Below are 16437 nucleotides of genomic sequence, written 5' to 3'. Positions count from 1 at the left end.
CACTATCAAGCTTTTGAGAATTACACCTTTCCTGATACACTCTGTATTCTAGGGTTTTTAAACACCACACTTGAGTTTAATTCTTGCTATAGGTAATTAACCCATTTTCCTATTTTCATTTATAATTATTATTATTTGGGTTTTCACGGTGCTGCCTTGCAGTAGGGAGACCAATGTTAGCACCCCAGGTCTTCTTCATGTGGAGTTTGCATGTTCTCCCTGTGTCTGCATTGTTTTCCTTCTACAGTACGCAGACAAGCAGGATAGGTGGATTGGCAAAGCTAAACTGGCCATGGTGTAGGCATGCATGTGTGTGTGTTCAGCCTGCAACAGGATGGTGCAATGTCCAGTGATTGTTCCTTCGTTGGGTCCTATGTTTGCTGGGTTAGGCTCCAGTTCCCCCATTACCCTGCTCAGGATTAAGCCAGCTTCAAAAATGGTATGGTATGGTATTATTTTTGGCTATTTAGTATTTTGGCTAACTTTTTAATTAAATATTGTGTACTGTATTGTTTGTTAGTATTTTACAATCCTGGAAGGCAAAGGAAGGAGGCGAACATGAGAATCATAGTTTAAACTGGTAAAGAGTATATATTCTCAGACCTCTTTAATCCAACCTAGGGTCACTGTGGCTCTTAAGTCTATTTTAGCCGTATCAGATCCAAATCAGAGCACAGCCTTAAAAACAGGTTAGCAGTTCATTATGTGGCACACTTATGCATAGACCTATGCTCATGTTGGGTTAATTTGGAATCACCAGTTAACCTAAGCAGCACATCTTTGGGTATTTGGGAAAACAACTACTGTAGCTGGAGAAAAACCTGTGCAGACAAGGGGAGAACATGCGTGACCAGAAATTGAACTTAGGATGCCAGATCTGTGTGGCAGCAGCACAAACCATATTTAAAATACACCAAGCTGCCATTTGACAGCTACTGTTTTCTGCAAGACATAATACAGAAAAAGTATATAGCACATAGTTAAATATTAATACTCTAATTTACACAGTAAAAACACATTTTAAATTTTAAAATGAATGATCTTAAAGATAAAGACCATCACCATACAATGTATACATATACTGTATACATAACAATAACATGAAAAAGAGTTCAATAAATGATAGAAAAATGAAGCAAGAATGGAACATGGAAATCACATTCAAAAGATACCTTCCACCTTTAAATGAAACCATTTACACAGGAAAACTGCCTCATAGTTTCATAAGAGTGGAAACTGTGTTTGAATCTCTGTCAGTTGTCTATATGAAGTACAGTATATGCATTCTGCCTAAGTCTGTGAGGTTCTCTTTTTCACTCCTACATCCCAGAAACATGCAAATTAGTTTGGCTGGTGACCCTAAACTGTCTCTGCATTAGTGTTTGTGGCTTTGTGTGTGACTGTGTCCTGTGATGACTGACTGGTACCTTGTCCTCAGTTGTATCCTGTCTTACACACAATGTTGCCAGGATAGGCTCCAGCTGACTCAGCTTGAACTGCATTAAGTAGGTTGCTGAAATGGATGCTCCAAGCGGTACACAAGTTTGCAAGTCTACAAGACTCAACTGATGAGAGGGACAATCAAGTGCAGTGCCCATTGCCAGCACCTTAATGTTTTATGGGTATTCACTTTGAAACTTTATTTACAAGAAGTGTTCAGAGTAGCACTCAGGCATCAGTCAAGTAGAGGCTTTGTGACAATAAACTCAAATGCCTAGAGATGAGATAAATGGGCTGAAATGTAGGATAAATAGGTAATGCTATTTGTAACATGTCAGTTGCTGTATATAGGTATTGAATTATTATTATTTCAGTAGCATCTGACTAATATCTGCATATGCTGTATCACAAATATGTTATATTTCGATGAATGGCCACAGATAATGTGAAGAATGTGATAGTTTTATATGCTGGCAGTAGTGTCGCATTCTGTCACGAAGGAGCAGATAAAGCGCGATCCGATGGTGACAGTGCTCCCAGTCCGCAAAGGCTATGGCCCAACAGCGTGGAAGAGTCTCAACTATCACCTTCGCGAGTGTCGCTCTAGGCGCCAGCAGCACTTGGCACAAAAACCTACAATGGGAGTTAAATCTGCTCTCTCGGGGCATTGAGGGCCTTGCACGCCAGGCAGAGAAAATCCTCCGGCGACCCGTTTCCGAACAGAGCTTGTCTGTCACCGGTGTCGCGAGTCGCCAGCAGCAGTTGTCTAACAAAAACGGGAAAAGTCGAACGGGCACGCTCACTCACCCGCCGGTTTCAGCTCCCGAGTCCGCGCACTCATCTTCAGTTGAGTTCTTTTCCATGCTAAAGGACAGAATGCTGCCTTGGTGTCTATTGCACTCCGCAGGCATCTCACTGTGTGCACGTGTGTGATTGTGTGTGTGCGTGCGTGTGTGTGTGTGTGAGAGAGAGAGAGAGAGAGAGACGGGGGTTTGGGGGATGGAAGCACTGCCTCTAGTCTCGCCGTGGCTGTCAAGTGAAGCCTATTCTTCTAAATATATTTTTCGTTTAAGGTGTTCAGTTTCATGTTCTCTCTTTTGGATTATTTTCATTCTCATCTGTTTTAAACGTATGAACTAGAACGATTCAAATACCTATACCGTTGATGTGTAAGTGTATTATATATTAGTAATATGTTATACTTTTTCTCAAAAACACCCTGTTTACATGTACTGGCAACTCTATATTGTGCCAGTATAAGTATACCGTCTCTGTGTTGAGTGTGCCATGGACTGCTGCTTTATTAGACTGGCTCATGCACTAACCAAGTGCTGCAGGTATAAAGGTTAGAAAATCAAGAAATACATTGTCTTGTGTTTTTCACTTAATAAAAATGTCTTCTAAAAATTATTATATGGTATTATTAGTTTCCCATATAAATTTTACAGATAGATTATGTACACTAGCGATTAAACATTTGGGACACCCATGCAAAAGTTCATGTTTTGGATAGAAATTCATTGTGTGCTTTATAAAGGTACTATTAAATTATTTTAAAAATAAAGCCAAGAGATTGCTAATGGCTATTTATGCTTGAAATGACTGATTTTTAAATTATTGTTCACACTTGATGGTAAAGCTCCATTTTCAGCGACCATTCCATCAGTGTCCTAATGGTAAACTCCTTTAGCTCATCCTTAATTATGGTTGTGTTTAAATTGGTTATTAGAGAAGCCTTTATATTTGTGCTCTAGCACAGCTGAAACCTGTTACTTAATTTACAACAACTAGTCTAGTTAGATTCATTCCTCAAGACAATAGTGGATGTGTTTGTAGGAATTCTTCAGTTTATTTTCAATCTTTGGCATAAAATTACCTTCATTTTGCAAAACAAAAACAGACTGACATGTTTCTGGAGAAATGCCAGTACTTTACAGCCAATTTAAGTCAATCTATTTGCTTTATTGAACAGGATAGCTGTTTAATATGTTCTAACACAATTACAAAAGTTTCTTATACTGTATAACCCCATTAACATTTATACTTGAATAATTAAGGATAAAGCAAGAGAGTTTACCATTAGGACACTGGAATAATGGCTGCTGAAAATGGGGTTTTGAAGTCATATGTGAATAATAAATTATAAATCAGTCATTTCAAGCAGCAATGACCATTTTTGACATTGATAATGTCATGTCTGTAGTTCTAAATCAGTTTAATTGTATCTTGATAAAAACAGAGTTAAATTCTACCTCAACACAAAACATTTCTGGGTGATTCCAAACCTTTGAATGCTAGTGTATACAGTATTAATGATTATAATGTTAAAGTGCGCAGTCAGCAGTCACACTTGCTTTGAAGCTCAAAGTGGTCTTTTGGTTTAGGAAGTGCTTTGAAATATTTGATTTAAATTGATTTGAACTATAATATTGTATTTTACTGTAACAAGTATATAAATATAAATTGAAAGAAAATTGCAAAACTTGTGTTTTGTATTAGGTTTTGAAAGGTATTATATAAAATAAAGATGGATTAGTAAATAATAATGTAACCAACTGTCCCCCTTGACCCTGAATTGGTTTAAGAATATTGTTATGTAATGTTAAGTAGTTTATATTAAGTACTCAGTAAGTTAGATCCTTCCTGTTTTGGTGGATAAATTTAATGTCTCCAGATGTAATCCCCTGGGTTAAGGCCAGTAGGACAAGAAAAGGAAGTGGCTTTAAATAATGTCTACTTAGCAAAGCCTGAACAAGTCAAGTTGCATTAGATCTTATTTGAGTGTGTGCAAACACTGCCTAATTACTCCTCCTAAAACTCTGGTATGTGCAAACACTTAGATGTTAATTTGTGTCTTTCATTTTGTCTGAGGTCACAAGCACTTAAGCAAACTTGAGACTAAACACAGATCACAGTTTATGATGTGACCTTTTAATCTCACTGAAAACACTCCATTTCACAAAAATTCTAGATCAGTCCAGTAAAACTGTACATTTCTCACCTGCTCTTTAATTCTAGATTTCACTAACTGGGGCAATGCTTTTGAAAAATTCTGGCCATAAATATACTGAAGAAGTGCATCACAGTATTACAGCAGTTAGAGCCTCTGTCTCTGAGCTTCAGGACTCTGAACTCGAATCCAGGCTGGCCACTGTCTGTGTAAACTTTTGTATTTTGTCCTTATGTCTGTGTGAGTTTTCCTCCTGCATCCCAAAAACATGCACATTAGACAACTTGGACTCAGTTTAAATAAGTGTGCGTATTTGTCATTGGGCCTTATGGTGAATCAGCACACTTTCTAATCCTATTTCCTTTATATGATCATTATATTTGTAAAACTGTGCAATATTTATTTAATGCAGAAATGTGTGGAGTATGCATATTTTTTTCATGGGTGTGTAAACTTTTTCTAGGTACTCTGGTTGTCATCCCCATGTTCCAAAGGTGTATGTGCTATGTCAGGTAGCACCTTTGAATTCTGTCAGTATGGGAATGTCCAGCCTCCATTTTGGTTTGATTCTAAATTTCAGCGATTTTCAGCATAGAGTTTAGATCCTACAACTCTTAATTGAAATATGCAGGTTTAGATGGTTAGATTAAGAAATTTAAACAGGAAATAAATGTATGTAAAATAAAATTACAATTGTATATAGATTGTACCTATCAATATACCCTCCTAGACCCTGTACATTGAGGAAAAGAGATGTGTTTACATACAGTGTAGACATTTGACCTCAAAGTGCATCTCGTCTCCACTCCTGATCATAATTGTTATGGACAAGATGTCAAGGCACAGCTATGGTTTGGAGGTATAGAGTCTGGAAACACAAAGATGGCATCTCAGTTGTTTGCAGACGATGATGACTTCTTGTTCTCATCATAATGTAATGTCTGGTGCATATTGAAACGGTTCATGTCTGACTCTGATGCAGCTGGGATAATAGTTAGCCCCTCCAAATCTGTAGTCAGGCCAGATAAAAGTGGCTTGTTCTCAACATGTAAGGAATTGTTGGCTATGCCAAATGGAGCAGTTCCAGTACAAAGTGATATTTTACACACATGAGGGTAGAAGTGATTGTGTGATTAGCCAACAACTCAGTACTGCAACAGGAGCCTTGAATTACCTGACTGTCCACAGGGAAAAGGAAGCCAAGTCCCCAAATTAAGCTGTCAATTTACAGGTATATTCCCATCTTCACCTATGGTTACACACTCCTAATAGTGATTGTAAAAATGAGGTCATGAGTAAAAGTGGCTGAAATAAAGCCCCATCCTTGAAATTTCTGGGCTCACTACCCATGACAGGGTGAGGATCTCAGGAAATGCATGAGGACTTAAGATCATATAAGGTGCTTCTCCTGTCCAAAGGATGCAAGATGAGATAAACTAGACATGTAATTACGATATTCTCTGGGTGACTCCACCGAGATATGTATAGAGCAGGAACTACAAGGATACAGACAGAAATATCCAGGACCCACTGGGAGGATTTTACTGTATGTCATTTTCTCTGAGTTTCAAAGAGGAGCTGAAAGAAGCTGCTGAGAACAGACTGAGTGACTTGGTCACTCCACCACACTGCCACCACAGCCCACTTCTGCATAAGGGATGAAATATTAGTGAAGTGAAAATAAAATATTCCTCATAATTCATGATGAAGACAGATTCTAGAAAGTACTTTTTTACTTGGAATGTGTTGTGTCTTCATGCCACATTAGCTGCATTCTATCCATCCATCTTTGCATTTTCTGAATCTGCTTTTTCAGTTCAGGGTTGCAGTGAGCTGCAGCCTGTCCAAGGAGCAGTAACCAAAGGCAGCAACATACTCACAAATACATCAATAGTCATTCACATCCATCCAATTCAGATTAACCAGACTAATTCATACTTATTTGGGTAAAGGACTGAACTACAGTATTTAGAGAAAATCAATGCCGACACAGAGAGAACATACATGTGAACACATGTAAAGTTTCCATAAATGCTAGGAACTACATATTTCTTCCCAAAGAGAGTCACAAAAGTATGGAATATGTTAATGGTAGTGTAGTGGGTAGATATTGTAGTAATTTTCAAATCTCAAATTGGTGATCTTTTGTTAGAGTTAGGTAAGGTGAATTGGAATTGTGTATTTTAGGCTAAATGACTAATTGTAAAACCTTGTCAAATATTTGGATTTTCTAAGTGGAGAAGGAAATAGTGTCAACACTGAGTGTTTAATAAAACTAATTTAAGGGTAATAATTGCAAAAAAGGTTATATTGCATAATAACCTACTTATTAGTATAGGTGGCCTCACAACGGAATGAATTAGAAGTTCAGACCACCCAGCCAGAAAAACATCAAGGTTAACTGGTTTGCAGTGTGAAGGAAATGAAAGAGTATTTTATTGTACATAAAAATGATTAATGGCTACATGGGGAAGAAATGCTGTGAGGTATGAAAGCTTCCAAAAACACGGATCAGCTTACCACACTGGACATCATCCAGCCTTTAAGCACAGGCATCTGGAAAAAAGGATTCCCAGATTACTGACTTTAATGACATTGAAGCGGACACACTCCTAATAATGCATAATATTTTATTAATTGCCTGCAATAGGTACATTACATTAGTAATGTTTGCTAATGTTTAACTTATTTAATGGGTGCTTTTATCCAAGTTAGCTTACTAATTATATTTCCTAAAACAATAACATTAATTGCCATTACTACCGCAGCTGAACGGAATGTGATTCGGCGATGCTTAATATAAATAAAGCATTAATCAAAAAATGCAAAATAAGGACTACAATAATAATTGGAATTCAAATAACACCCCATAAACAATTTAACAAAGTGAACTTCCACACTGTGTATCATATTAGTCTAGAGCAAACAATTTGGTCAAGGTCAGTTGTGGGAAATGCACAATCAGCCTTGTGGATCACGTTGCTTTACTACTTATTTGTATAAGGTAGTCTTCATGATGCAACTCACTTCACTGAAGCTTTGTTTTACTCAGGACCTTTTATTGTGAACACTAAGATAATGTGCTTTATCCCAACATTCATTTTTTAACCTATTTTTTCTATTATGCTGTAGGTTCATGGAGAAATAACAAGGCAGGGCACACAAATCCACACAAAGTGTACAGCAGCAACATTACCATTTATTTATATAGCACATTTTCATACAAATAATGTAGCTCAAAGTGCTTTACATGATGAAGAAAGAGAAAAAAGACAAAGTAAGAATTAAAATAAGAGAACACAAATTAACATAGAATAAAAGTAAGGTCTGATGTCCAGGGAGGACAGATAAAACAAAAAAAAACTCCAGATGGCTGGAGAAAAAATAAAATCTGCAGGGGTTCCAGGCCATGAGACTGCCCAGCCCCCTCTAAGCATTCTACGTAATATAAATGATCAGTCCTTTACTCTTCATACACCAGAACTGCGTCACACTAGGTAAAACTTAGACATGGATATGGGGCAGTGATCACCATGAAGGACTTATACAAAACAGGAACAGTAAAGACAGCATGAAATCATGTGTACCACAAATAAAAATATTCCATTTATTGATAACGATATTAATAAATGCTCTGCGACCGATTTAATGAGTCACTACTTAGATCTGGTCCTATAACTTTGAAATGGGCCTTATGTGCTATGCCACAATGCATGACTAGTGTATGCTTGTTGAGCAATAACATATTTAAAAGAGCACTGGATAACTGCAGAAGGTGAAACCCGTTAAAATAATGGGAAACGATAAAATAGAATTTCATTTTCAACTGTCCACAATAAATTTTGTCTAAAACAGACAGAAATAGATACTGTAAGTAACCATATGAACATAATGAAACAAAATGTGCATGTTGATTTTTATTTTCATAAAATTACATGAACATTGAATTGTAATTTCTTTTAATTACAGAAAAAAAAGAAAATTATTACCACAGCGGGTAATTTATTTTTTATTTAAGAGAACAACTGCTCATTGCTGCTATTGCACTGACCAAGTGTCATTCTTGCCGTCTATCTAGGATGTTGCCATTTTTAATTCAACATTATCCTCATCTGCATCCATCTCTCAGGTTAAGCAATATAGGCCTTTGAGGTGCGTCTGTGCTTAAAATAAATTTAAACTGCATAATTTACACTTTGCGCATGTTTGATTAGTAGAGATGACAGCTTTGATTAGTTCAGTTAGTTTAGTTACTGCAATGTTCACTTTTGAAACTCCATACCCTACTTTCTCTTCTGTTCTTTTTCCAATTTTCTGTGGTGCCGATCTGTGTCACCACCACCTGATCAAAGCACCGTGATGTCCCTACATTGATGGATTAAAGGCCAGAAGTCCACATGACCTTCATCATCAAGTTCTTCCATGAGAAGCCTGAAAACCACGAGGACTGATTGAGGTCATTTATGTTAGGTAGAATGCCTAGAGGGGGCTGGGTGATCTTGTGGCCTCGGAACCCCTGCAGATTTTGGTTTTTTTTTCTCCAGCCGTCTGGAGTTTTTATTTTTTTTTTTTTCTGTCCTTCCTGACTATTGGACCTTACTTTTAGTCTGTATTAATTAGCATTCCTTAATTCTGTTTTCTTATTTATTTTGTCTTTTGTCTCTTTCTTCATTATGTAAAGCACTTTGAGCTACATCATTTGTATGAAAATGTGCTATAGAAATAAATTCTGTTGTTATTTTTATTTATTGTGTCCATAAAAATTACTTATGAATGTTTTGAAATCCTGACTCAACAGTACGAGAAAACACCCACATATGATAGACCTTTCAGCTAATCTTGATGTCTAGCTATACAAGACATTGAGCTTTTTGGGGTTCCTTCCTATCTTTTGGCTCTCTCTAGACCAGAAAAACCCTCATTTTCAGATGATTTTTGGACCATATTTTGTGTTGGAAATTACACCCTTACAATAAAAAGTAAACAAATAGATGTCTTCAGCAAAAATTGTTAGAATTACTTGACGTTTTACGTGCCACATAATCTGGCTTCAGGGGATCACTCCTTAATGGGAGACGAGGGGACAAAGTTACTGCCTTTCACAAAATTAGATTGTCATTTTATGTTATTTCAAGGTTGCTGATCATGAATATGGTCATATTTTTGATATTTGTTTCTTTACCAGTGGTCGAAGAAGGTTAAATATAAAAAATTTCAAATATTACATGAAGGATTGTTTTAGATTGGGTAAATGCTACATGGGTTGGACTGGCATCCTGACCAGAGGAGGGGGTGGTTCCTTACCTGGACCGGAGGCTCCGAGTAGGCAGATGGGAATCACGACCAGGAGAAAGGAAAGAGTCAGACCCAAAAGTAACAGCCAGAGGGATGGATGGATAGCCCATCAGAAATGGGCTGATGCCTGTCTCTTCGGGATGCCCGTCCAACACATGTAGCATTTACAACTGTTAAAAGGTTACTGATTACAAATATAATGTTATTCTTGATTTTTTTTCTATTACAATCAGAATATTTAGACTTTAAACATTTCAATTCAAGCACACATTTTAAAATTTCAAATATTTGATACAACCACTATTATTTATCATGTACTTGTAGCTCATGTAGTAAATCATTACATTTCTTATGAAAACCACAAAATAGGGAGTCTTGCGGTAATTCAAACTTTTATTTTCTTAAAAGTTCAATTTTATTATAATCTTTTATTGAATTTATTAAAAGTATAACATTCCATACAATCAAGTCAAAACTTAACAAAACTAAATTCAAATCAACCCCCACTTATGAGATAGAGAGGAAGACTAACCACCAGAGTAAAACAACTGACAGAAGTAAAGAGAGAAAGGAGTCTTTTCCCCCTAATATAAATGATTATTCTAAAATATTATTGATTAGGTCGTGCTAGGTTTTAAAAAAGTTTTGAACAGATCCTCTAAGTGAGAATTAGATTTTTTCCACTTTCAAATAGTATATAACATCAGTTACCCACTGACTTAAAAGAGGTGGGCTAGGATTCTTCCAGTTGAGCAAGATAAATTTATGTGCTAATAGTGAAGTAAAGGTAATCACAGTTTGTTTGTCCTTCTCCAATTTAATCCCATCTGGGAGTACACCAAACACAGCTGTTAGTGGGTTAGGAGGGAGTGTGACACTAAGGCTGCCTGATAAGCATTCAAAAAGTTTGTCCAGAATGATGTTAATTTGGAACACACCCAAAAGATGTGGACTAGTAAGGCTGGAGCCTGATTGCAACATTCACAGTTTGGAGCTTGCCTTGGAAACATTTTAGACAATTTTAAACGAGATAGATGTGCTCGATAAAAGATTTTGAGTTGAATATTTGAGTGCTTTGCAAATATGGAGCTAGAGTGAATTCTATGCATGGCTGCCTTCCACTCTGTTTCTGAAATGTTGAGTAAGTGATCCTTTTCCCACTGTACTCTGGGATCTTTAAAAGGAAGTGACTTTAAAATGTTTTTATATATTATAGAAACGCTTTCCCCAAGACTGATCAGTATCTCTTCTGGAATAGAAATAGGTGGGATCTGAGTAAAATTGGGAAGATCTCATTTAGAAAAATTTCTAATTTGGAGAACAATTGTGTTGATGGGAGACTAAATTTGGAGTGTAATTTTTCATAGGATATGAAGACATTATTTATATATAAATCTCTAAATAATTTAATCCTGTATCTTTTCCAAACGTTAAAAAAAAAAGTTTGAGCGGGTGGAAAAAGGTGGTTATCCTGTAGAGGTGCCACAAATAAAATATTCCCTAACTTGAAGTGCTTCCTACATTGGTTCCATATTCTGAGTGAATGAAGGACAATTGGGTTGTTGTATATTGACGATACCTTGTGTTTACTGGTGTGTAAAGCAAGGAACATAAAGAAATACTGCAGGATTTTATTTCTATTGCAGACCAAGCTAGCGTGTGTGTTCATCTGTTTGTGTCAATGTCCAAGTTTTTACAGCTTGTATGTTTGCCGCACAGTAATAAAATTGAAAAATAGGTAGAGCCTTCTGAATGTGTGGTTTTTTGAATTCCAAATAAATGAGGTTATGATTGAATCTAATTTCTTAAAAAAAGAATTGTTAATGTATGTGGGAGAATATTCATCTTGACAATGTTAATTCTCCCTGCTAAAGTAAGATGGAGGGTAGACCATTTATGCACATCTTTTTTAATTCTGTCCATGCAAACAGCAAAATGTTTTTGAAAAAAAGCTTTATATTTACTTGTGAAGTTGAACCCTAGGTATTTAAACTGATCTGAAATGATAAAAGGGAAGGTGTCCAATTTAGTGTTTGTTGGCAGAGAATTCACTGGAAAAAGCACACTTTTGTTCAAATTAATTTTGAGTCAAGATATCTTCTGAAATTCTGCTAGTACATTTAGGGCTGTAGGCACAGAATTTTGTGGGTTTTATATATACAGTAGCATATCGCCTGCATATAATTATATTTTCTGTTCAAGTCCTTCTCTGAAAATCCCCTTTATCTCTGATGTAGAAAGTGAACAGCCAATGCAAGGGGCATTCTTGTCTAGTACTTCATTCAAGTTTGAAGTAGTCTGAAATAATGTTGTTAATACAAACTGAAACTTCTGGACTGGTATACAGTAGTTTGATCCATGCTCAAATGTTCTGGCCAAACCTAAATTTATGCAAAGTGGTGAACAGGTAATCCCATTAAACCATATCAAATGCTTTTTCTGTATCCAAACATATTATTTATTATTTATGGGTGAATATATTACATTAAATAGGTGTCGAAGATTGGAAGCTAAATGTCTACCTTTAATTCCTGCAGAGACCTCTGAGGATGTATTTGTTTCTAAAAAGAAACTGATTTGTTTTGATATAAATTCTGTACAGTTCTCGTCTGCTAATAGAAGTGGGTTAAGACACCAGCTGCGAGATGAGTATGTGGGGCATAGTGATGTGAGCTCCATGATCAGAGGGACATGGGTGGAGATACCAAAAATGTTGTATTTACAAGGTTTAATTGTAGGCAAGAATTTGTTATCTATAAAGAAATAATCAATTCTTGAGTAACTATGATGTACTTGTGAGAAGAAGGAATATGCTGTTAAGTGTGGATTTAGTAATCTCTATGGGTATGATAAGTTATGATCAATTAACAACTGTGTGATTAGTTTTGCAGTGTTAGATATTGTCACCCCTGTACCTGAAGACCTATCCAGGTCTGGATTTAAAACACACGTAAAGTCTCTGGCCATTATAATTTTGTGAGTCTTCAAGTTAGGAATGGATGCAAATATGTTTTGGATGAAGTCTCTGTCATCCAAATTGGGTACGTAGATATTTATCAAAATCAGTTTACAATTAAATAAATTATCCATAATCATCACATATTGTCCTTCAGGATCTGATACCACAAATGAAATTGTTCTGTGAATTAAGATTCCCACACCTCTAGTTTTCTTTGTATAGCTGGAGTGGAATATTTGGCCAGTCCAGTCTCTTTGCAACCAAAACTGATCCTTGTTGATTAAGCGTGTCTCCAGTAAAAATACTATCTTGGCATTTAAACCTGTTAGGGAAGAGAATACTTTCTTCCTCTTTAGTTCATAATTGAGACCTTTGACATTCCAGCTCACAAAGTTTACTGTTTGGTTGTAAAGACATTGCTTCTGATCTTTGGTTGTCACTTTATAATCTTAAATTAAGATTGTACATTATTACATATGATAGAAGCACAGAAATGACTCCCTGGCTCCAATGTTTTGGCATTTGTTTTGTTCCCAACATGTAGGGAAACTCTAGAATTTGAAGCTCCCAATAAATACCATAGGCAAGAGAGATTAGGAAAGAAATTGATGGTGTGCAATCGAGAAGGCCAAGTTCTAAACTCCTTCAACTGTTATTGGAATGCAAAAGTCAAGTGTTTGCAGATGTCATTTGGTAAGTTGCCTAATTTAAAGACCAGTTTTTTGTCATTTGACAAATAAACTTTAGAGATGATAATCACCCTAAAATGTACATCAGTCATCAGTACATCGCCATCTACAGAAATTTTCAGATGACTCATCCATCATAGGCTGCATTAGTAGTAGAGACGAGTCAGAGTGCAGGAAGATTTTGGAAGACTTTGTCTTTTGATGCAACCTGCAACTCAATATCAGCAAGATAAAAGATCTGCTGGTGGACTCCCGGGGCCTCATGTATGAACAGTGTGTACGCACAGAAATGTTGCGTAAGAACTTTTCCACATTCAAATCGCAATGTATAAAACTTACACTTGGCGTAAAGCAACGCACGTTTCCACGATACCTCATACCTTGTCGTACGCAAGTTCTCTGCTCGGTTTTGCAGACTGGCGGCACCCAGCGTCAAAGCACTGCTACTGTTCCTGTGTGGTTACTCTTTATTTTCCTGATGCGGCTTTATAAATACACTGAAACTAACCACATATTGTTTATTAGTGTAATGCATCTGATTGTAATTAACTTGTAACAATATAATGGCCCAGGGAATAGCCATAGTATTTTAAATACCATAACTGCTTTAGCGTTGTTACTCTCACTGCACCTTCTTCTTCTTCTTCTTTTTCTTCTTTCAGCTGGTCCCTTTAAGGGTTGCCACAGCGGATCATCTTTTTCCATATTACTCTTACTGCACCACTCGGAGTATTTATATCACTGTATCTGAGTGGGGAATCACAGCAGCAGCTGATCGGAAAGAGAATTATCGGTATACAGCATCAAGCACATGCTGCCTCAGCCACGGTAAAAAACGTTTCAAAGCCTTTCCTGTACGGATCTCGCGGTTCAGAAACAGTTTCATCCCAAGAACTATAAACGCACTCAATCAATTGCTCCTTGTAGAACTGTGAGTACTTATAAGTACAATTACCCGACTGTAAACTTGCACTACAGTTATAATATTACACAACCTGCGCCACTTTATAAAGCGCGTATTTACATGACGATATCATTTGTAAGATGAAATGCAGCAAAATATTTTGATTATATTATACAGATAAAACTTTAACTTCATTTAAATAATCTGTATTGTTAATAATTAAACATGTGAGGACACGGTGCCACAGCACTTGCATGTTCACGTATTGTTCCTGCCTTGCGCTGTATATTTGCTGAGACTGGTGCGAAACAGGAAGGATAGATGGATAGAATAATTAAACACGTACTATGAAGATATTTCAATGTTCCTTAAAAGTTTTGAAGAATCGTCGTTGCAAGCTTACAGATGGCTTAACGTCTATTACAGAGCTGATTGTGTGGCGATTGGGTATTTGGGGAAAGAAAAGTAAGGACAAGAATTGAAGGTTAGTACATTTGAAAGAGACAGTACTGCTACAATAAATTATTTCATCGTAGGTCACGCATGGCGCAGCAGCATCTTGTATAAGACATGAACAATCACTGCGCCATCGTCTTCTTAATAACATGCTTTCATTCCAATCATCATGAAAATGATATCACGTATACATCTCAGTATTTTAATTATTCAGCGAGCTATAATATCACGAATGTAATGGATTCTGTCCTGTCGGAGAAAGAGAAAGAACGGAAGCTTGTAGTGATTCACACACATAAAGCACATTGAAGATCAAATACAAAACAAAGCATTTAACAGGCTACTTTAGTTACGATGGGATTTGAGAAACTAGTAAATTAAATGATTTTAAGATGAAGTTTATGTTCTACTTTAATGACAAAATAAACTACATGATTAAAGTAAATATTTCGAGATTGAAGTTAAAATTTTGTGCTTTTTTCCTACTCTGTGCCTTTTTTTCTCACTGTACCCTAATAAGCTTCCACATGACACTCAGACAGTGGGCTACGTCTCGCCTTTTCACGGCGACTTTCATATGTGACAACTTCTTTTTTATGTCAGGCACTGTGCAACTCTGTGAACTTGAGCTTTCAAGTTTCTCCAACACGCTATGTCACTCGATCAACTTCCTTTTGTTGATTATACCACTGTTTAAACCAACAAATAGTATGTTTTTCTTTGCCTCCACTTTGTATTCACTGAAATTCTTCTATTTTCCCTCTTGCTTTTGCCATTGCCTTTTCACAGCACGCTGAGCTTAAGGTATATTTATATTGATTTGCATATTCAAAGAGGCATAATTCTGGGAGGAGACGGGGCGGGACAGAAGGCGCGTGCACGTGCATTAGTTTTCACGCTGATCGGGATTTATGGAGCGGAAGAAAGCAGAAGTTAGAGTACGCACAGATTCCTGCATCTGGAATTTTTTGTGCATAAGCACATTTCGGCTTTTGTGCTTATGTCATGTTATAGTGCGAATTCTACGTACGGCATTATACATGAGGCCCCCGGAGTGCCAAGAAGCCTCTTGAGACCAGTCACCATTAAGAGGGAGGATATGGAGGTGGTTTAGAACTACAAGTACCTGAGTGTTCACATAAACAACTAATTGGACTGATCTGACAACATAGTGGCTCTGTATAAGAAGAGCCAGAGCAGGCTGTGTCTGCTAAGAAGACTTGAGTCTTCTGATGTGTGCTGTTGGAAATGTTCTACCAGGCCATAATAGCCAGTGTGGTGTTCTAAGCTGCAGTCTCCTGGGGAAGCAACCTGAGTTCAAGAGATGAACAAACTTCTCAAGAAAGCCCATTTAATCACAGCCCTAACCCTGGACACCCAGGAAGATGTTGTGGGAAAGAGGAAGAAGGCAAAATTGGATGCAATCATGAGAACTCTCCTCCATCCCATCCAAGAGGTGCTCTCTTGGAGCACTTTTATCCACAGGTTCATTCCACTACAGTGTGCTAGCAAGCGTATCTGGGTGTCTTTTCTGCCCACAGCTATCAGGTTTTTCAATGTTTCCACCCGATGTACTCGTTAGATTTACTTTTATGTATTTACTTACTTATCAATTGATTGATTGATTGGCTTTATTATCTGCCCTTTGATTCTGTATCCTTGTTTTTTATGTTTCTGATGCTGTATGCAGTGCATCAGAATTTCCCCTTGAGATTAATAAAGTTTCTCTAATCTAATCTAATCT

General features: G+C 36.9%; 1 protein-coding gene and 1 long non-coding RNA gene across 2 annotated transcripts in view; one reads left to right on the top strand and one right to left on the bottom strand.

Annotated features, from left to right (window-relative positions):
- Positions 1–2370, bottom strand: part of LOC120523677 (protein FAM124A) — a 76247-nt gene extending 73877 nt beyond the window's left edge. The window contains exon 1 of the mRNA XM_039745218.1: positions 2248–2370. Within this exon, the coding sequence (XP_039601152.1) occupies positions 2248–2351 (104 nt within the window). The 5' untranslated portion in view covers positions 2352–2370. The remainder of the gene's footprint in view (positions 1–2247) is intronic.
- The window catches only part of LOC120523678, a 45897-nt gene that overhangs the window by 15975 nt on the left and 13485 nt on the right, over positions 1–16437 (top strand). The window lies entirely within an intron of this gene.

Source organism: Polypterus senegalus, chromosome 2 (assembly GCF_016835505.1).
Source record: "Polypterus senegalus isolate Bchr_013 chromosome 2, ASM1683550v1, whole genome shotgun sequence".
NCBI classification, from domain to species: domain Eukaryota; kingdom Metazoa; phylum Chordata; class Cladistia; order Polypteriformes; family Polypteridae; genus Polypterus; species Polypterus senegalus.
Note: the sequence above shows the minus strand (reverse complement) of the source record. Positions and strands in the feature narration are given on the sequence as shown.